Source organism: Bombus affinis, chromosome 11, assembly GCF_024516045.1.
Source record: "Bombus affinis isolate iyBomAffi1 chromosome 11, iyBomAffi1.2, whole genome shotgun sequence".
Lineage (NCBI taxonomy): Eukaryota > Metazoa > Arthropoda > Insecta > Hymenoptera > Apidae > Bombus > Bombus affinis.
This window is the reverse complement of record NC_066354.1, coordinates 7,035,517-7,057,395: the sequence shown is the minus strand read 5'-3', so window position 1 is coordinate 7,057,395 and position 21,879 is coordinate 7,035,517. Positions and strand designations below refer to the sequence as shown.

The window sequence follows — 21,879 nt, the reverse complement described above, 5'->3', positions numbered from 1 at the left end:
CAAACAACTATTAATAATTTTACTGCGCGTTATTATCTACGGATTTGTATGCACGGCATAATGCGACGAGCATGATTTCGTCGAAACGAAAACTCGATTATACGCACGTAGATCTACGTAGAGAGAAGTCGTCGTCGACTGGATTGTACACGCGACTCGGAACGCGTGTCAATTCGGCATGCATATGTATGTGCATCGTGGCCGACTCGATTCGTCGCAGTGTATCGTACGAAAGAACGCATCTAGAACATACGAGGAAATGGAGAAGGAGAACGATGAAGCGACGACGCGATGTTGATCGGAGGAAACAGGTCTTCGCGTTTGGTTAAATCGAAAACACCACGTCTTATTTTGTTTTTAAATATTTTTTTAATAAGTTTGATAAAAAAATTATATAAATCGGATACTTAATAACAAGGTGAAAGGTATTATAAACAAAGCGCTAAATACAAATGTACAGTTGTTATATATGTATAAAGTTAGTCATTAACTCAACTAAGTTCACTATCGTGTATGATGAAAACTTAAATCTACGACATACAGTTGATAGTTTGTTCTTAGAGGCGTTGAACGCCCCACGTTTCTCTCCTCGGTATCCGCGCAAAATACATGGTATATCGTTTGTCCTTCGTTTACTGAAATCGACGAAAATGCACGAGCGGTTGAGACAGTGATTACTTTCTTACGAACTACATACGTAATAGATAGTACAAAATATTCGATACACTAAAGAAACTGCGAAAACGATAGAAAAAAAAAAAAAAAAAAAAAAAAAAATAGAAACAATGAAATTAATTATCGAACTGTTAAAAGGAAAAGAGAATGAAAAAGATAATAGCAACTAATGCTTGATACTCGTGAATTAATATAATAAAATGATTGTTATCGTTATCATTGACTCCGCGTCTCTCATCATTACTCGTCGATTTCAAACGAATTTCCGATTAAATGCGATCGCTATAAACCTTCGTATAACATTTAATCTCGTGTAAAAATATCGGCCATGCTTTCTCGCTGTCATTTTCTCAAGTTTCTTTCGCATTATGTATATATACGTGTGTATACATACAAGGATACAACATCACTTCCCAACAACAATAACAATAACAGCAAGAACGACGACGACAACGACGACGACGACGACGACAGCAAAAAATAAATTTACTCTCGACCACGATCGTTATGGTCTTTCAGTCGTTCGTGCCGTTGTTTGCTGCGCGCGTATTTCGTTAACAATTTATTCTTTTGTTTTTCTCGTTTGCACATTTACAGAGCCACATACGCGTAATATTGCACTTTGGTGTGTTTTCGTTTATTTCTATATATCTACGGGAATAAATTACAAACGCTCGTCGACGACTCGTACACGGTTGTGACTTTCGCCGTTCGTAACAAGCAGGGATGATCTTTTTCTTTCTATCGTTGCGATACAGTTCACTGTTAACGATTTTTTCGGTGTACGCGATCAAGTCACAGAACGCAATGTCGCCGGTCGCGTAACGCTGGTCATTCAGCAACGCGAATATTCGAGAAAATTTGTTGGCAGATGCGCGTGCTCGCGCTATTTCATTACGGGTACAAGAACAGAAAAGAAAACCAATTTGATCGAATGTCGGGAACGTGTGAAACGGCACGTAGACGTAACGAACCGAGATATACACGTAGGCTGAGTTCGATCAGTCAGCCATTTTAGGCGTATTTACGCACGCTTTACGAACAAAATCTTACCATCGCGCAACATGCGACACGAGGCACGATCCAGCCGTTGCGACTCAGCAAACCTTTTCTCTCTTCCTGCGATTCTCGTGGTTCGCGTTTGGCTCGCTCCCTCAACTTTTGAAAACTGATCAGTTACAGGACATATCTTTATATCGAAAAATATTCTCACAGCCTATTGAATTACAGATCGGACAAGGCACGACGGACAAGGAAACAGGATAGGATAAAACAAACGAGTAGAAAATGGGCAAAAGCGGTCGTTATACGTTATACTTTGGTCCTTCGTATTATACGCGCGTTTATCCTATTAGTCGTCGGGCTCAATGTGTAAAAAGTAACTCGCCTCGCTCTTTCTTAATCCTCCCCCACTTCCCCTTCCCTGACCCTCCCCCCCCCAATGTTTTCGACTTCGAAAATATGCACAGTACTATCAACATCCCTTCTTGATGTCATCAACATTTCAAACGATGTAGCGAACCTGGATATTGCCCAATGGCGAAGACAATGTTATCGCGGCAATGATTGGCAGTGTTAAGAAAATACGCATCGATATCACAACTTATTATTAGTAATATAATCGATCGAAGAATCGAAGATATAAAGACAAAGACACAAGATATCGTGTGTAAATTTATTCGTTTGGTAATTATTTGATGCGCGTTGCTGAGCAAACCGATCCAGACTCGGCGTGAAAAAGATATTTTAATCGGCAGTGTAGTCATCAACTAGTCTTGATACATTGGCTATTCGGTATGCGTTGGCCCGTTGAAAAGATTTGACGTAGATACAAGAGATCTAACGATTGCGTTTATATCGACAATCAAATTACTCGTTGAAAGCGTATACCGCCGCGTTGCGTATCTCTAGAGGTAAATAGAAAATATGAGATCAAACGTTTTACGCGTATCGAGGATTTACGTTCGTTCTAACGGGTAGCGTTATGATGTATACCATGTGTGGTACCATTGATGAAACAGGGAACCGAAAATACGAAGAAGACGGCACAGGTAACAAACGCGAATACAAGAAACGAAAATATAAAGCGATGAGAAAGGAAAATAAGACGAGAAGATGACGAATATTTAAATATTTAGTTGGAAAAATTGCACGCGTCTCACTTTGTATTTGTCGTTAACTGTACACTCGCGAACACTCTCCACATGCTCTCTGTTCCCTCTCTTCCGTTTTCGCTTCATACGCAGGGATGTGGGAAAAGACCCTGTTCTACCATTCGTTTATAGTAATGCCGTTGAGATGAAAATATAGTTCTTAAATCTAATATACTACACAAGAGATATACAAAGAAGACGAGTGCTGCATCTATATCGTGTCGCGGCACATTCTCGAAATCGTCGGATTAGCCGCAGTCAGCCACCTCGTCTGAAACGTTCGTAGTATAGACGAGAAAGTAGAAACGATAGATAGAAGGACTGTGCAGAGTATGCGGACAGTGCGCGTGAGATGAAGAGATTTCGGGACTTTGCACCGCTGAGCGATAGCTTCCCCATTCTCGTTCTCTCAAAACGTGACCCAGTCACTGCCTACACCGATAGTAGACAACATATCTGTAACATCCGGTGTACAAGAAAACTCAAAGTGTGATCCGCTACTGGAACTGGCCGTTTCGAAAGTATCCAAATCAGTGGTTATTGTTTCCATATCAAGATCTATCTTAAAATCCGATGGTTGTATCTGCAATAGATCCGTTAGCGAGTAAAGATCCGCCAAGCTCGGATTGTTGGCAGGTTCCTCGAGTTTGACGACCGTCGCGGCAATAGTCGCATCCCCTGAGTTGACGATAATGTTGTTACTGTTAGCATCCAGCGAGTCATCGTTCGACATCGCGTCGCTGACCATTGGGTTCGTCGACACTAGATCCGAAGTTTGAATCGCAGAAGGTGCGACGGTAGGAATGGTAGCGGTTCTGGTAACTATGGTCGAAGAACATTTCGACGACGTACGTTGAGTGCGCTCATTCAGCATCGCTGTCGTTTTGCCGATGTTACTCGTGCTACCGCTGGCAATACCGCCACCGATACCAGTGACAGACGTCGGCGAATTGGTTTCCATTTCCATTTTGATTTCTATATCCATGTCCATTTCCATTCCTATATCCATATCCTCGATCGATTTGTTCTTGACGAGGGTGGTAGCGGTTGTCGGCGTCGGAGCCGCTGTCGTCGTGTCCAATTCCTCTTTGACCAAAGAGTTGGATCGACGTTCGAGGTGTGAGTGATGACGAAGGTCGTGCTTGTGCTGCTGTTGCTGCTGATGATGTTGGTGGCGATGATGATTGTCGTGGCAAGGTGTTCGAGTACGAAAACTTTTTTCCGAAAGTAGACTCATGTCATCGACGGATGTGGAAAAGGTAACGTTAGCTGGATTCGAGGCACCTGGACCGACCGACGACAGCAATCGATCTTTTGGCTCGAACGTCGTTTCATAATCCATCTCGAAACTAGGTTCCCGTTTGATTTTCCCAACAGCAGCAGTAGTACTGTGTCTGATCGTAGTACGGCGCTCGGTATTTTCCACCGAGGCCGGAGCAGAGGATATGGCGGCAAGTCGGGAGGCGGTGGAACCGCACTCGAGAAAATTGTCTTCGTAAAAACTTGCCGATTCTGGAGAATCTGGCGTAACGCACGATGGACTGCTCGGTATTTTGGCTGTAACGATCGGAGGGGTAGGAGTATAATCAAGAGAAGGTCTTTTGTCAAGCGCCAGTCTGACCTTCAAACGCGATACAGGTTTGGTACTGCTAGAGTGAGCTTGCAACCTCTTCACCATTGTACCAACCACACCTGCGTTCGCGCTACCGCTCGTCGTATGCGTATTGTTGTTGTTATCGTTACGCGTGTGATTCTTGCCCAGTATCGTTCCTCCCATCGACGACGACGAGGAAATACCACCTCCCGCCGACTTTCGCGGCTTTTTGCTGCCTTCTTTTACTTTCGCACTTATAGAACCACCGCCGCCTCCCGTTGGTTTTGATGCTTTTTTCCTCGGTCTGTACTTGTAATCCGGATATTCCACCATGTGCAACTGTCGAAGTCTTTCCGCCTCCTCGATAAAAGGCCTTCTCTCCGCTTCGTCCAACGTCTTCCAACGTCTTCCTAGCCGTTTACTAATCTCCGCGTTGTGCATGTCGGGCTGAATCTCGCATATTTTTCTTCGCTCGATCTGTGACCAGACCATAAACGCGTTCATCGGTCTCTTAATATGATTAGGATTGTTCTTCTTCGTCTGAAACAGAAGAAGGAGAAAAGAAAATGATCAAAAGATCCTGGGAAAATTTCCCTAGGTATGTATTCGCTTTACGCCAGGCGTTGACTGTCTCGCGCACCAAGCCGTGTATTTCGAGTGGACGATGCTCGTAAATTCGTATATAAACGTATAAACGAAGACGTAGTCGCGTTCGCGTATGCGCATCGTAGAGAAAGAGAGAGAGTGAAAGAGAGAGAGAGCAACGATCGCATCCGTGTAGCGTGTAGCAAGTCCATGTGCGTTCTATACACTGGCGCAGCGATACCAATTTACATACCTCATTAAATGGTAAGCTAAGCGTCGAGAAGTAGATAACACGTAGCGTGCGCGAGCAATCTCTTGCCCATTATACTTTTAGATATTGCGTCGATTACTCGACACGCACTAGAGTGGAAATCGAAAGGGCAGAATGTAGGTTACGAAGGTGATGTGCGCGAGTACAACGACTCTACTCGCGGTATAAGGATCACGTGATACACATCATAGGAACCCAACCGTTCCTCGATGTCTCTTCATTTTTTTCCTTTTCCTTAAAGTTAAACTATTACCGTAATCGGATATATTTATATTTCAAAAGATGTTCGTTAACGCGTCGATACTTGTACACACGTTTACGATCGTTTGAACCGAGCTTTCGACTAATAGTCCAGCTCCTCACCTATTTATAATATGGGTGCATGTATTTGCGCGTCAATCGCGTTTATTGGCGCTTTTACGTCGCGAATCACAAATGATCGATCGTGTCTCGATTCACGGCCGCAAAATCAAGAAATAGACCCTGCCTATTCAAAAGCAAATTTCACATAGATATTTCTTTACTTCTACCGTTTCTGTAAAAGCATCTGTATTCGCTTAACCTTTATCGTTCTCACCTTTAGCAAACACTTTAAGCGACGTCCCAAAATATATACATATACGCTTTCTTAGATTCTGCGAAGCGAAGAGCGCAAAATATTTTCGAAAATATTTTCGATGGAAATAACTTAGCGAATTTATCGAAAAGCGATCGTGACGAATGAAAAGGAAGAAAAAGATATTAAAGAGCACAGATAAATAAGGATGATGAAAGAAGCTGGAAAAATTCAACAAGTACCGCCAAGAAAAATTGAAACGAAATCCAAAGTCATCAGGAATAATAAACGAGAGGGAGAAAAATATATAATCTATTCTCCCGCTCGACGACGGTGTTTTGTTAGTATTTTAACGCTACAGAAATAAATAAGCATACCTACTTTTTTGTGTGAAAACATTTAGACGGAATAACCGTGCAACGATCAAACTAGCCACGCGCATGCAAACATTTTGCCTCTCCCCTCGTCGAGGAAAAGAAAAAAAGAATTAAAGAAAAATGAAAAAAAAAAAAAAAAAAAAAAAAAACACATCGCCTTTTTGTAATTTATAGAAGACGCTAGCTGTAATCCACGATTCGCGACGACTTTTTACTACCTTATTTTTTATATCTATAACGAACGTTTTTCCTCCCATCTGTCGACGACGCGTAACATGTAAAGTCGGATCTCAATTCCACGAATTGGAAATTAACGAAACAAGATACGCGTTACTTTTTCCTTTTCCTTTTTCCCTTTCTCTCACTCTGGCACGTTGTTTCTACTGTGCTTATTGGTATAAAATCAGCAATTACAAATACTATCGTATATGTATATATATTCGTTGGTATATCACCAGGAAACAGTGTTTCGACTATCGTTTTGTTATTGATAATATCCATCTACAGAAGACATTAACACGTACGGGACGACGAGACAAATAAAAACGTCGTGTTCGTACGCGTTCTTCGAGATATCGAAGTTTAAAACGACGATTACATACCTGTGTGGCATCCGAATACGGTGTCGTTGAATTTTTATCCACAAGCAACGAACCAAACATAGGAATCCCGGAACTAGAGGGACTATCTTGCTGTTGCGGCACCATTTTTGTGCCGAGATTTACAGAAAATTTCGTTTATCACTTCACTTTCGGTCTCCGATGCTCAGAACGATACACTACACTTGGAAAAATTGCGATATCGATTCGTAGAAAATCGAGCCTCCCGCGCCAAGAGTATTTTGCGTCTCGCGTCTCCTCGACCTTGAATCTTTCCCCGTGTTTACGATTGTATCCTTCTTCTGTACCTCGTTCGACCAGCTCTTTCTTTTCTTCTCTCCTCTCCTCTCCTCTCTCCTCTTGCTTCTGCTTTTCCCCTCTTTTTTCTCTCCTTTTTCTTTTACCACTACCGTGTGTATCTGTGCTTCTCTTACCGTTGTTGCGATCACTGGCAGCAACGGCACTGTGCGCGACAATACGCCTGCTTTGGCGTAAATACGCGAGAGATAGTTTTGGATTTTAGCAGAGAGGCAGTAGACAGATGATTGCGCGAGATTGGCGGCAAACCGCGAATTTGCGACGTACGATAGCGACCACTCTTTCAGGTAGAATCGCAAACGTAAGCGTAGCAGCGGTTTTCCGTGACGTTCGCACGCACGGGCCGCGGGTACGCGTTTCCTTTCTTCTTGATCGTCGGAGCCCGTGTGTCTGCGCGTCGGCCGTATTCGAGAAATACGATAGGATTTCGATGCGATGCGCGTCTACGCGCTACACGATGCGGCGCGACAACAACAAGAAAACAGTTATGTACTACTATTCAACGCACTGCACACTCTACAAAACACGTATCAAAACACTACGCGTAGCAAGCAGTATGCTCTCGATCACGCGTTTTCTGTGTATGCGTAGAATGATCACGTTCATGCGCACATATACGATGATCTTCAAGATCCGATGGCTGCTCGTCGATCACGAGATGACATTATCGACCGACGTCGCAACGACGCTCGCCCGACGAGCGCTCATTCGCAACTAACTCGCCCTCGCGTCAGCGTTCTACCTCTATACTACGCTCAGCTGAGACGTACCACCTCCCTCCACTAACTCGCGTAAACACGCTGCCTTTCCACTTCCAGCCAGTCGCGATGCAGCCGCTCTTTTCTCCCTCTTTAACCCTGAAACCCTGTACGTTGCTCCCTTTTCTCTTTCTTCTTTCTTCCTTTCCCATCTCTATCCTTCCTCCTCCAACCATTTAAGCATATACTACACTAACCATACTACACACTCCTAAGCGTTTATATGTACGTACATGTAACGCGCGCGCTTGTTTACGTACTCGTACGACGTAGCTGCACCAGACATAGATCTTTACTTCTTCCTTATCCATTTATTAACCTCCTACTATTTTTTGACTCCTTCGATCATCAAAACATCCATCGGGTTGATTGTATTAGAGTTATTTCTGTTCCTTGTTAATTGTCTTTCCCGTTCTCTACCTTGCGTTTATCAGCCCCAATCTTGGTACAAAATACAAGATCCGCGATCGTTTAATACACGCTCGATCGTTGACCGCTATCGTATCGCTAGATATTCGAGTTTCTTCTAAACGCGTCTCCGTCGCCGCTATCTGCCGTTCTCCGGTATCCTATGTATCGCGAAATGTCGCGATATCGTCTCAATCGTTTTGACCCGTCCGACTTTCGACGCGTCTTATCGCGATTACCATCGTCTGCACGACGATCGATTAATTTTCATCTTCGATCTTGTCGCTCGTTATCGAAGAAACACGTTGTTTACGTTGAATGAGGAGGAATAAAACCGATCGAACATACGACATACGGTAGGGGTCTTTACGATGAAAAATACTCGGATCAAAAGTAAAGGTAAGTACATACACACTTAAGAGTAAAACTATCGCGACTTGTTCTCGACTTTTATTTCTCACAAGTGGACGCTACTTTGAGAGCGACTATCCGAGTCACTTCAGATTGGGTAGTCATTCTCAAAGTAACTCGACGGTATAACTCGCGATAGTTTTGCTCTCAAATGGACGCGTACCTTAAGTAAGATACGGCGCGTATATTTGCGATCGCTGAGACCGCCATGTCGCGCCACGCTGCGTCGCCTCGGTCCGATCGCTAGGATCGTGAGTCGCGGTGAAACCGTTGACCCATCATCCTCTCTCGTCAAGGACCAGAACGAAGAAGCGGAAAATGGAATCGAGCCAGAGAGCCGAAGAAACAAGCTTGGAATCGTGCGCGCACGCGATCGATGGGAGCGGCTGTCGCCACTTAACCGGATGCTAGTCGCAGCTCGAGAATACTAATTGTTTCTTCTCGATGTATGTACGTACTCTCGATGTATGTATTTAGAAAAAGACAAATAGACGGGACAACACGAAACCCATAGGCCGTAATCGCAACGACGGCTATTTCGTTTCCGTTTTTCTGCCTCGCTCTTCTCCGTTTATCGATTACCGGTGTCGATGCCGATAAACGATACCGATATCTGCCATTCGTACGCGACTAACCAAGCCAAGTCGAGTCAACTGGACGCTTTCGAACTGGGATTCAAAGAGGAAAGTAGCGGCCGCCTACTCGACCGCGAGTTATGCCTTGCGAAACTGTACGATGTACGACTATCGTACGGAACACCCGCGCTCTGCATTTCACCCGTCTGAGTCAGCGTAGCGCGCGACACGTTGCGCAATTCTCCTGCTTGCAGTGCTGTTTGGGACGATGGAGAATTATCGCTAGTAAGGGTGCGAAACAGCGTTTCTACGCGTATATCTCTATACATATGTATATTGCAAGATCGTTGGAAATCTACGCTCCTTATCGACCGATACGTCGCATCGCCCGCACCCGTCTTTCGTGAGAACCTTAGGAAAAACGATCCGTCTTCGAAGGGTTCCAATGACCCACATACATACGCGTATATATGTATGCGTATATACGTGCGCGCATCCGAATGGTTTCAAAATACATGGTAAAGGTTAGGCGAGTAGACGCCGAGATGTGTAAGCATACACGCGTGCATCGAGGCGCTGGTCAACACTTCGCGTCTCGTCTTAAACATTCGACGACGCTTTGCTCGGAGGAAACGGCGGATCCGGTCGAACGAAACAACCAAACCAGCTGCTTTTCCTTCGTTCCGTGCCGTTCCTTTTTTCACTTATGTACATTCTATACTCTATAAGACAAACGTACGATAAGGGTGTGAGTTTTCCCTTTGGTCGCGAATACTTCGACCGACCGTTTTGCTCTGCGACTGTTTGCGACTGAACCGACTCTACCTGGAAACGAATATCGGTCCAGCTGTCCAGCTGTCCAGCAGCTGTGCACTTCACCTGCCCCGTTTGTAGCTGTCTGAACTGTACGCGTGCACTGTGCGTGCTGCGGACTATTCGGCCGTGCACCAGTTTAACACGTCCAACTCGAATCACTTATCGAGGATTCGACTTTGTAAATTTACGCGTTTCCCTTAACTGGATACGTATTTCGGGATCAACGGAAAGAGGCGTTGTTGCTTACGCCAGTACTCCACATAACCTATTTTACTTCTCTTTTCTTCCTCCTCCTTGCTGTTGAGAGAACATCGGAAGGTGATTTCCAGACAAATTACACCGGTCACGGAGAAACGCGTTTTAAGGCACGGTTCACGGTACATGAGACGGGTCGAGAGACAACGATTTTACATGGTTACGTTTCCGGTTGTTTCAACCATCGTAATACACCCTTCATGCGAACTTTGCTCTGGGAATCCATCTTTTTTGATCGAAACTTATATTTACCGAACGTACTTATCGAGCAGAGATCAACGATACCAAGTTAATTAAATATAGGAATCTTCCTGTTGAAAAGTTATTATTCGAAAAAGATTGCAAGATCCCGTATGGCCTTCTTCCTGCCTTATGCGTGCTAGATAGATTGCCCGTTTTTGTTGATACTACGAACGTAACTGGATATTGTTTCGTGGGAATGGAGAAGTATTAGTTAGGGGAGGAGTGGTATTACTTAGGTTGTGTGTACAAATATTTTTCTGGCAGCCGGAGGGCGGCCGGTAATCCTTATCGAAAATGTTATTTGACAAATCGATTCATATATTGATAATAAAGAGATATTCAGCTGCTTTGAACACGATACGTGTTAGATAAATAATAAAATTTATCGTTTAAATATCGTCTGAATTATCACGTTAAGGTAAGTCATAAGGTAAGTGGATGAAGAGTTGCAAATTATTAAAAACGCATGACTGCTGTTTTCCAAATGGATTCCTAAACTCAAAACCGTCATACTTCATCTTTATTCGTCGAGTGCTATCAAAAAATGAAAAGAAATTAAAAACAGAATGATTTTCAAAGGAAGAGTTCTTCCTTTCCTTCTCTCTCCCTCTCCCTCTCTCTCTCTATCAACTAGCTTCGTTTAACTTTTCCATGGATATTCGAACGAGGTCGTACCATTAATCGAAACGCGACAGCCTTTTCTCTACCAATGTATTTTCCATTTCTCGTCAAGGTTGCAAAATAACTTCGATAGGCAAGTACGAACACAAAGAAGAGGATCGTTGAATCGGTCGGTGACTAGATGGACAGACGCACGGGCAAGCGAGTAGGTAAGTAAATAGGTAGGTAGGTAGATAGATAAGTAGGTAGGTAGGTACGTAGGTTCGTAGGTAGGTAAGTTGTCACGTAGGTAAACAAACATAAGCAGAAAGAAAGAAAATGATGGAATACTAGGCGCTACTGTGGATACATGACACGACAAACGATATCGAAGCAAAAGAGAAGTGGAGAGTCGCGCCTCGATTCTCAAACCATGCACCTGCCTTGCGTTACCGCGTGGTATTTATCTTTATCGTCCTTACCTTTTCCTTTCTTGAAACTAATCGGCCAAAGGATAAAAGTACATGGATGACTCGCAGCAATGAGATGAATTTCCCCGCGACTAACGAGTGTGCGATACGAGCCTTACCTGATGGGAAAGTTTGCGTTATCGGTTCGTTCGAAAGATCGAAAGAACAGGTGTGAAACAACGATGCTACACCTGCGCGAATAACCGTACATCGGTTCTACTGTTATACCTTGTGTCGAGGATTCTCCTGTTTTCGACGCAAACACATATGTTTTATTAATCTAATGCATTATTTATTCATGCAATTCGAGACGAAGAAAAAAAAATGGAGGAAATAGTAAAGTTCGCATCTTTGCACATTTACTCCACGTTTGTCGTCGAGGACGACGACTACCACAACGACCGCGACATGTCGATGCATTTGATACGTGACGCACCTCTTTTGTCTCATACGAGCGTTTTTCTATGACAAAACCGTAAACACCGGTTGTGCGATAGCACTTTTCGATGATGCGTTGCGATACGATATCGATACGCTTATTCACGGCGATTGTAAAAGTGGCCATGGATGTGGCTGCGGGTACCCGGATGAATAAAATCCTATATCCTTTCTCTCAAGCGTGTGCACTTTTTTAACTATACATAGGTATGTACGTATATAAAATACGTATATACATATTACGTTTTAGAGAATATACACGTATCTGAAACTATCTGCGCGATTTTTTAGCCAATTTTCTTCTTAATCAGCAATATCTAGTAACGATAAGTCGAAACATCTGTGATTACAATTACATACGTTTTTCTACGATCGATAAAGTAGAATACTTCGGGACGGTCGCAGTCGGCTAAACAGAACATCACCGTTATCTTTCCCTCGCGTGTTTCATCCAGCGCGGTTCATTTGAAAATAGGCCGACAGAAATAGAAGCGATAAAAGTCATGCTACTCTTTTTTCAAACCCTTTTTTCGTTTACGTCGTGCATTGTCTTCAGATTTGCAAATCGACCGATTCAAAATCGTTTACGAATCAACCGACACCATAGTACGGAATATACAACGCATTGATACTATATATATCAGTAAACCACTTCCTTACTACTTAAGCGTAAAATTCTATTAAACGGGGAAGGTGTTTTAACTGTTTTAAATTTCACTGAATCTTCCTCTAACGAAACATTAATTTTCCTCTTCAGAGCAGATAACGGATAACGAATAACGTATAATCGATTTTCTTTGGAGCGGAATAGACCAAGTTGAAATTCTGTTAGAACGTTAACGCTCTTCGAGGCGAGAGTATCGTAATTTTTAAAAGGTGTACAGGTCGTTGGGTGCGAGCGTCATCGCATGTGCACACGTGGAACACCACGTAATACGTAGTTCACGATACATACGAATCTTCCTTTTCTTTTACCTTAAGATCGACTAGTACGCTTCTCGAATTAATACGATTTAACAAACAGTGTCACCTGTAATTACTGATCTTTGTCGTTTGTCTCTGCAACTCATATACATATATACCTCTACTTCTTTTCTTCCCTTTTCTTTTCCTTCCCTTCCCTATCCGCCTTTCTTTTCGACCGCGTGCGCGATCACGTACGCTTGGTCGAGTACAAAAACAATAAATTTTAATTATAACGAGACAGCAATACGACAGAAATACAGCACGAATACACCAGCATGAACACGCGAGAAATATCAGGTCTCTTGAGAAAGAAGCTAACCCAACTTATAATATGCGATGGGTATAACGTAGATTGGGGATGAAGTTTAGAACCAAGTATGTACGATCAACTAATCGACGACCGTTTGCTTGCGAGTAACTCTCCTAACTTCGCCATCGACTGGTTTCCTCTCGATAGGGTTTGATCCTTGGAAAATCGTTAGATCGACTCTTCGTTCCCTGGAGAGAGAGAGAGAGAGAGAGAGAGAGAATGACGAACAGTGAGAGACCGGGGGACAGAAGTTACCATTTCGGAATTGGAAGTTGCTTCGTGGAGTACCTGATTTTGCGACTACTTGATTTTACAGGAAACTAAGGAATCCACGAATCGCCTGTCCCAAAGATAACGCGAAGACGCGAGCGAATAATACCGTACGGGATACGCCTGTAATACCACTACCATTCTTACTGCAGTGCAACAGCCTACAGGCTTTCCGTCATCTTGCTAAACAGATGTACATACATGTATACTTCTCCAGGCGCCAAATCGTCTCTATCCCGATGAAACGTTCGAAACCACATAAAGAACGTGATACATCGGGCAAACCGGGAAACAATCAGCCGAGGCAATTCTATCGAGGAAACTGTACTGAATTGAAGAGAACCATGGAAGAAATCTCTCTTCTCTTCACAATGAGAGAGACAAAGAGAGATGCGGCGGGGAGAGAAAGAAATTTTAACTTACAAAATTTTTACATCGCACGTTTGAACGAAATAATTTTTGCGATATATTTCAACTTAACTTCAACTTCTCTGAAAGCACGATTTCGAACGTTGAAATGAATCGAGCGAGCACACTGGCCGATTGATTTCTAGTTTATGTCTCGACAAATATTCCATAAAACCGGCAGGGTTATTTCGTTTTAACGTCTAACTATATCGTTTCCTACGATATTTCGATTCGCACGAGAAGTGCAAATTCTTGAACCAAACGCGTCCAATAAAAGGAGAATGAGATAGAGGGAGAGAAAGAGAGGGAAGAAGAATAGCGTTCGGAATTATAGGAAAAAGCGACGAGTAAACGAAAAAGATTGATTTTTTTCCAATTTCTTATCTCCTTGTTTTTCCCTCTCTTCTTTCTTAGTTTACTTGCTGTTTCTCTTTGGTTTACCTCTATTGGTATTACTCGATCTTTCGTTTTATCTGAATTCTTCTCGTCGTGCTTCCAACTAACAAATTGATAACCAATAAATCAATCTCCAAAAGGAAACATAGTCGCGCGCGCCACTGAAATTGATTTACGTAATCGGAAGTGATTAAAAGGTTACTTTAGCGAATGAATAAGATTTCTCCTTTCCTCTCCTTCTCTTTCTCTCTCGTATATTCTATTTCCATTATTTCCACAGCTCGTCTACTCTTACCTCTCATTAGTTTGCAGTTTCGCGAAAATAAAGAATTCTCGATGTTGCAATATTCTGGACTATCCATCGCGTCCTCGCTATAGCAGAGGGTGAGTCCTCTCGTTATACAGAAGCGGAGCACTGGGTGATTCCTGATAAAAAGATACGAAGAAAATATGGAATAAAATTTTTCCATAGACACTTCGCTTTGACGAAGTTTCAAATTGGATTTTCTCGAAAACGAAACGTTGTATGACAAAATTATATTCTATACTTTCTTTCTATTTTTTCACAAGGAATCACCTCGCGATCGATTATACTTAACTGCCGGACTTATCCTGTATAGGAATGCAAACGGTACACGCAATTGATGATTAATTTATTCGCTCTTTTATAACGCACGAGGTTCGTAACGATCATTTATTTAAAGTAAGCACCACCATTTCAGAGATATTATTAAAATGGACTACATATTGGGTGATTTGCATGCCGACCGACAATGGTAGACGGCGCCCTACGAAAGGGACGAATTATGTATAGACGCCGCAATAAACGGTAATAAGGTGATTCTTGAATTCCTGTAAATATGTATGTTGGATGGAAAAAGCGAAGGAGGGAAAAAGAATGAAAAAGAAACAAACGCGAAAAGACGAATCAATATGAAAGGATTTCCGTATCTTTGGATCCTCGCGATGCGAAAGAAATTGATCAAAGCAGAGTGGACAACAGCAACAGCCGCTTCATCCGTTTGGAGGTCCGAGAGTCGAATCGCGCGGTCGTTCTTTCTTTCACAAAGATTTCAGTTTCGAAATGGAGTTTAACATATGACAATATACAGTTTATTCATATTCGTCTATCCTTTAAAGCAGAATAACTTCTTTTCGCATTGGACCAAACGATTTGCATTAGTTTGTTAGATATGATTAAAAAATGGTTTCGTAAAAATCCCCACTGACTGATTATTCGAGCCAATAATAAAAATTTGCGAAATACGTTTTGTGGATTTGTTTCAGTTACCTATACATGTTAAATATACTGTATATGTGTACCGTACATCTGCTGAAAATTTCGTCGAAATCGGTCGACGTTGCTATGAGTTGCGAACGGTTAAAAATGGTAAAAATGGTCAGTTTGTCACGACCTTCGGCTTATACATCTAAAGATTCTTACATCTTCCGATGCTTGTCGCTTTTTACTGTATCATCAATGTTTCACAATGATTTCGATGAAATTTTCAGCATGTATATAGGAGGTAACTGATATAGGTATATAAATCTGAGAAACATATTTCTGAAATATTCATGACAGGCTCAGAGAAGAAAGCTGTAAAAATCGACCTTTACCATTTTCTCCGCCATCCCAATTGCAGTTTTCTCCAAATTTTTCTTCATCTAGTAAAGTGATAGTTTTAGTTTCTCGAAAAAGCTCGTCATTCGGTGCAATTCTGAAAAAGTTATTCTGTTTTAAAGGATGGGCAAAAAGGATAAGAGTAAGTAAGGGTATATTTATGGACATATATTATTGCGATCAAAAAGGAAAGGTTCTCGCAGGTTGACCTAGTCGAGAAAAACGATCAGAGAATAATAGTTGCGCTTTGATACTCGTTCCCTTCCTCCTCCTTCGACTGTCATTTCAAACTTAATCTTAAGATTAATCGAATCGATCAGGCGCAGAAGGGAAAAGGATCGCGTTTACCATAGATTCTGAATATGACTGTACGAATGAGATTCTCGGTAAGCATATTTTTCGATAAATCGGCACCGATTTAGCATCTGTCACTACTGCTTCACATTCAGATTTCTTCTTTTCCATGAAAGACTAATTACAGAATCGGACAATTAATATCATCGTAGGCGCGCGACTTGAAACTAAGAACCGATCCGAACGATTGTTATCATAGCGAGACTTTCATAGGGTAGTAAACAGTAGCGGCAATAAAATGGTAAGCTTAATGGACGAAACTCGCTCCAGTTGTGTATTCCTCTACGTCCAAGGAGTTGTTATCGATGAATCAAACGTGACTAACGACCAACCAGATGGTATTTTCTTCCCTGATTTTCCTGTTTTCTTTCAAAAAGACTCGAATCGATTCATTGAACCTTTTACATTTATTTAACTTTTTATATAGCGTAATACGGTTACATGTACAAAACGCTTATCGCAATATTCTTCGAACGATATGAAACTTCTGCGAGTTTGGTACACGAGGCGATTCTACTTGTGACTTTTACTTGTTCTGCTTGCTCTGAAAACAAAGGGGAGAAAAAAAAACCAAAGGAAGAATGGAAAAAGGAGAAACAGGAAGAAAGAAAGAGAACGAAGAAGAATGGTTGATTCGGCGATAGTAGTGCGCGCGGTTGAATTCGCGTTACGCTCGTTGGTGGTTACCGGAACGATATACGAGAATCGAGGGTAGAAAGCTCGGACGGGGTAGTACACGGATCCGTTTGATTGGTCGAGGAAAGTCTTTAGGGGTAATATGGGGGTGGGGATGGGGATGGAAATGGGGGATGAAACAAGCGCCGTAAAGCCGCGGACTTATATAAACCGTGAAGAGCAGAGTCGTATTCGCAGAGCGGGATTCTCCGTCGTCGAAGAAACAATCTAGCTAACGATTTAAGAACAACTCTACCGGTGTTCGTTCGTTTATCGTACCCCGATAAGGTAAGTGCAATTACCTAGTGCAACATTAGCTTCTTCCTTCTTTTCTTCCATCGTTCGTTTATATTAACACGAGATTAAATACGCGTATCCGTTTTATCAACTGACTCTGCGTACTTCCCTTTGGCCTTTCTTACACTTGTACGCGGCGTAAACGAATCGCAAAGTATACGAGAATTTTTGAAGTTTTCAACAAAAGAGAAGAACGAACGAGTGTCCGAATCGAGTCTTTTTACGCGTGTAAATAACGAAATCGAATCGATCGGTATCGGTACATAATATCAGACATATTATAGGGAAAATAAACGTACGAATAACGAATTTCATCAGGAACTACAATTCTGATGATCATTCACTCTATGAATATTTTCTATCCATATAAATCTCGTAATCATTGCATTGTGAAAACGACGCGTTTCTAAACTGAAAAAACTGCCAACTCCGTTGAGTTTAAATAGAATACGGTTTCCTCCTTTTGTCATCTCCGTTTAACAAATCTTTCGCATTTATAATTCCTACTCTTCTTTTTCTGCTTCATCTATTTTCCTTCTTGTACCTTCACTGTCTCCGACCACTCTCCAACCACTGTTTCTCCTCTTCTCTGTCATTTCTCGAGTTTTCCTACTGTTCGATTTTTATGCACGCTTCGAACCGAACTCGAAATTAGAATAAGTACGTGAGCGAATTCGCTAAAACGAAACCTCCACGTTGCAATGATTATCGAAATAAACGCACGGAGAAATATCCAGTTTCACATAATAAATTCTTTCGATGTTCGAATGAAAGTAATTCGCGACACGTCCGATCCATTCGTTTCACGATGCAAAAATTAAGCGGTACGCCGACAGCTAATTTGACTTGTTGCTACATTCTTTTCGTGAGATCGAGCCATTGCATTCGCGATAAACGTCTCTCCTTCTTCATAAAGAAATTAATAGACTGAACAAAAAACAATCGAGTTTATGGCAAACATAGGTATCGCGATATTTTCTCCAATTCACAGCTGTTCGATTTGTCACTTACTTTCAAATAGCAATTTATACGATATTTCCACTTCTCGAATCTTAGTTGGATAAGAAAAACGATACGCGCAGCTGTTCTTCGTGGTTGAATTTTCATGGCCGATCGAACGCGATTCACCCTGTTGCGGGAGTACCGCGCTGCTTAGTCGTCGGAGAACGGAAAACGGAAAGAGGAAAGCGGAAAGCGGAAAATGAAAAGCGGAAATCGAAATACGGGGTATAAAAAACAGAATTGCGAAATACGGGGCACGAAAGGTGGCAAAAAAAAAAATAGAAAAAACGAAAGAGACGAAAGTAATTGCTACAATTCTTTTAATTTCTCGTTATCTGCACATCCCTTTGTCTCGCTTCTTTTTCGATTTTCATTTTTCTCGAAATCCAATATTTTGTTTCGATTTTTCCCGGCTTAAACGAGTTCCAATACGGTGGATGGGATAGTTCTTTTAGAATCCCACAGAGTATTGCGATATTTAAACATTTGAAAATGTTTGCGTATTCGAGTATCGAGTTGTTCTTAACGAATGTAAGTACACGCGTGAAAATGTATCGTCAACATCAATTATCGGAAGCGCTGAATCCAATTATCCTGTGTTACGGCCATTCGGCACGCTGAAAGCAACTCGTGATTGCGTTCCAATAAAATACTAATTGAACGAACATCGATACTAAGAGAAATTGGAAAGCGTCGCTGTAATCTGAAGCGTGACATAAACTTTCGGGTATTCGTTTCAATGAGAATACAATTTCCTTGGACCTTACAAGCTTCGAATAATCCCAATCACTGCTTACGACAACATTTTAAGGACAAAAGACATACATATATATACATATATATGCATATGTGCATATATGTAAATGTAACGTTCCGCAAATGAACCTTTTTACTCTTACGATAGTATGCTACCGTATGGAGCTGTCTGTTGAGAATCGTAAGAACACAATGCAGAGACCTGCTCGAAAAGTTTATCTCTTTCCTTCCTAGAATTCCTTCTTAGATTGTGGCTTGAATAGTTTGTTAGTCGCTATAGTCGCGGAGTACGCCTACCTTTCCCTATCCGGTAGTTTGGAAAAAGAAAAATAGTAAAGACTAAAGACTTTGCGCTTTCTCTTCTCTCTATCTTCCTTCTTTCTTTTCCTTATTTTTCCTTTAGTTTATATTCATCGGCACGTATCGACGTTCCATTGGAGTTCCAACTCGAAAAACGTATATTTAGATCAATTTCATCCTGATCGTTTCTTAACATGCACATATATGCAACGGCGCGTTGAATGAATCAATTAATATTACAATGAAACCACTTCACTTTCAGATTTGAAAAAATTTCGAGGATGCATCAAAGGATGGTATCGTTCTACATACTGTTGGTGGTTGCGGTTCTTTTCGTATCTTCGAACCTCTCGACGAATGCCGCGCCGTAAGTCTCTCATTTCTGGCAATCAATTTATTCATCTTTTCCTACGAATTTGTTTGGTCGATCGATCTTTCGTAGTATCGCTAGTTGAAATATATCGAAAACGGATGTAAACGGATGTATGATACGGCACAGAACTAGACAAGATGAAACGAGATGAAACAAGAGATACTGCAAAACGCGCGATTCATAGCAGGACAATATAGATAGAAACATGAATAAGCACAGTCGTATTATGTGTCTAAGAAACAGAGAAAAAGAGATACGCATACACAAGGTGAACGAAAGACGCATCTGGCAGTGTCAGAAAGTTTAACCCAGTTTCATTTGACGAGGTGTCGTTTAATGAGAGGAAACGGTTGTTCCGTCTATCTAGAAGTAAAGAGACTGCCATTGTTATGTCTTTCTGTTCCACTGTTATAGAGTATCGCGTACGCGTGTATAACCCAGAATGGAAAAGTTATAAATTCGATAGTTAAACGTCGTTAAATGAAATGAGAATGCCGCGAATAATTTCAGCGAAAAAAACTTGGCCGTGTACCCAATGAAAATCATTGTTAGCATTATGTAAAGTAAAGCTCTCAATGTTTCACAACTAGGCGCAAATGCTTTTGTTAATATACATTGACGCTTTTACATTATAGACAACAAGGTTACTGGGAGGAAGATCCGGAAGCTCTAATGGAAATAATTAGTCGGCTTGGTCACACCATGATACGTAATCCGGAGCTTGAAAAGTGAGTGAAAAGTAACCATTTTTGCAAAGTTAATACCAGTGCAGTACATAAATATTTGGCATTTATTGTAAAAGTTTCACGCTCTAATCACCATCCCTGGCTTCTTTTTACAGTAACAAACGGGGACTGGACTTAGGTTTGAGCCGCGGATTCAGCGGGTCTCAAGCTGCAAAACATTTGATGGGATTAGCAGCGGCGAATTACGCCGGAGGACCTGGCCGACGACGTCGTTCCGAACAACCCTAGATTCAAAAACGTACTGGTTCGCTTGATCAATCTCATTTCGACTTTAAGCTCTAATGTCATAAATGTTTACTTGCACGGGCTCGTTCGTTCGTTCGTTCTTTCGTTTCTTTTCTTACCGATACTGCAACCCGACAAATTTTGGCTGCTTTAGCCCTTATCAATTAATAAATCAATCTTGAGTCAAATCGATTTCTCTTTTAAATTATCGTTCGTGCGTGTAATCGATTATTTCTATCTCAGATCTCTCGCATATACGCGGTATACTGAAAATTTTTGTTCATAAAACATATTGTTGCTTCTTTCTCCTCTTTCTTCTTTAAAATTTAAAAGATCGAGACAGTTAAATGTCAGTTACATTCTAGTCATTGTTCTAGTCATAAAGTTATTTCACTCATATTTATCTGTCAGAGTGCGTATTCCTGCGTTTACAAGCATATATACGAACATGTGGAAAGAATAGTAAAATAATACCTACTAAAATAATACAAACCTACCCATTGGCGATACGATATACATATAACACAATCAAACGTTAAAATAGAAACCAACAATAATTATTGGAAACGCACAAGTTTAAGTGGTCAACTATGAATTCTTTAATTTATCTTTCAATCTATTAATTTTCGATCGTGCCACTTATAGATTCGCTTAAACCGACATCTGTCGTCATTAAAATTTGATATCTATGTAACGACAGTTTCATCCGTTAAATTGTAGCCGATCGTGCATCTATTTTGCATCCGTAAACTGATATCGATACCTGTCGTACATGCAGCTTAAATACTTGTACGTCTATTTTGTTTCCAACTAATTACATACATCATATTGTATTTTCGAACGAATGCTATTCGACTATTAGCGTATCAATACGCTGTTTTATGTAAAATTAACGAAAATAAATCCAATACATATACCTTTCGTTTCTACATTACCTTTGCTATTATCTTTTCCTTATCCTTCCTCTTCTCTCTTTTCCCTTCTTTCTTTTATCATAAACAAAAGAATGTAAGGATTCTCTTAATTCAACCGGAAAAACTAGTGCAGAAAGTAGACAAATAAAGTATTTACTAGGATC

General features: G+C 41.4%; 2 protein-coding genes across 2 annotated transcripts; one reads left to right on the top strand and one right to left on the bottom strand.

Annotated features, from left to right (window-relative positions):
* Positions 1-346: 346 nt before the first annotated feature.
* Positions 347-7,886, bottom strand: LOC126921822 (uncharacterized). The gene is made up of 2 exons (XM_050733714.1): positions 6,814-7,886; positions 347-4,962 (listed from the first exon to the last, which is right to left on the bottom strand). Exons 1-2 carry the CDS (start codon positions 6,916-6,918, stop codon positions 3,238-3,240), a joined length of 1,830 nt encoding a protein of 609 aa, XP_050589671.1. The 5' UTR covers positions 6,919-7,886; the 3' UTR covers positions 347-3,237.
* Positions 7,887-17,252: 9,366 nt separating this feature from the next.
* LOC126922352 (diuretic hormone class 2) lies at positions 17,253-21,717 on the top strand. Its single transcript, XM_050734845.1, has 4 exons — positions 17,253-17,390; positions 19,720-19,824; positions 20,466-20,558; positions 20,672-21,717. Exons 2-4 carry the CDS (start codon positions 19,739-19,741, stop codon positions 20,802-20,804), a joined length of 312 nt encoding a protein of 103 aa, XP_050590802.1. The 5' UTR covers positions 17,253-17,390; positions 19,720-19,738; the 3' UTR covers positions 20,805-21,717.
* Positions 21,718-21,879: the final 162 nt, after the last annotated feature.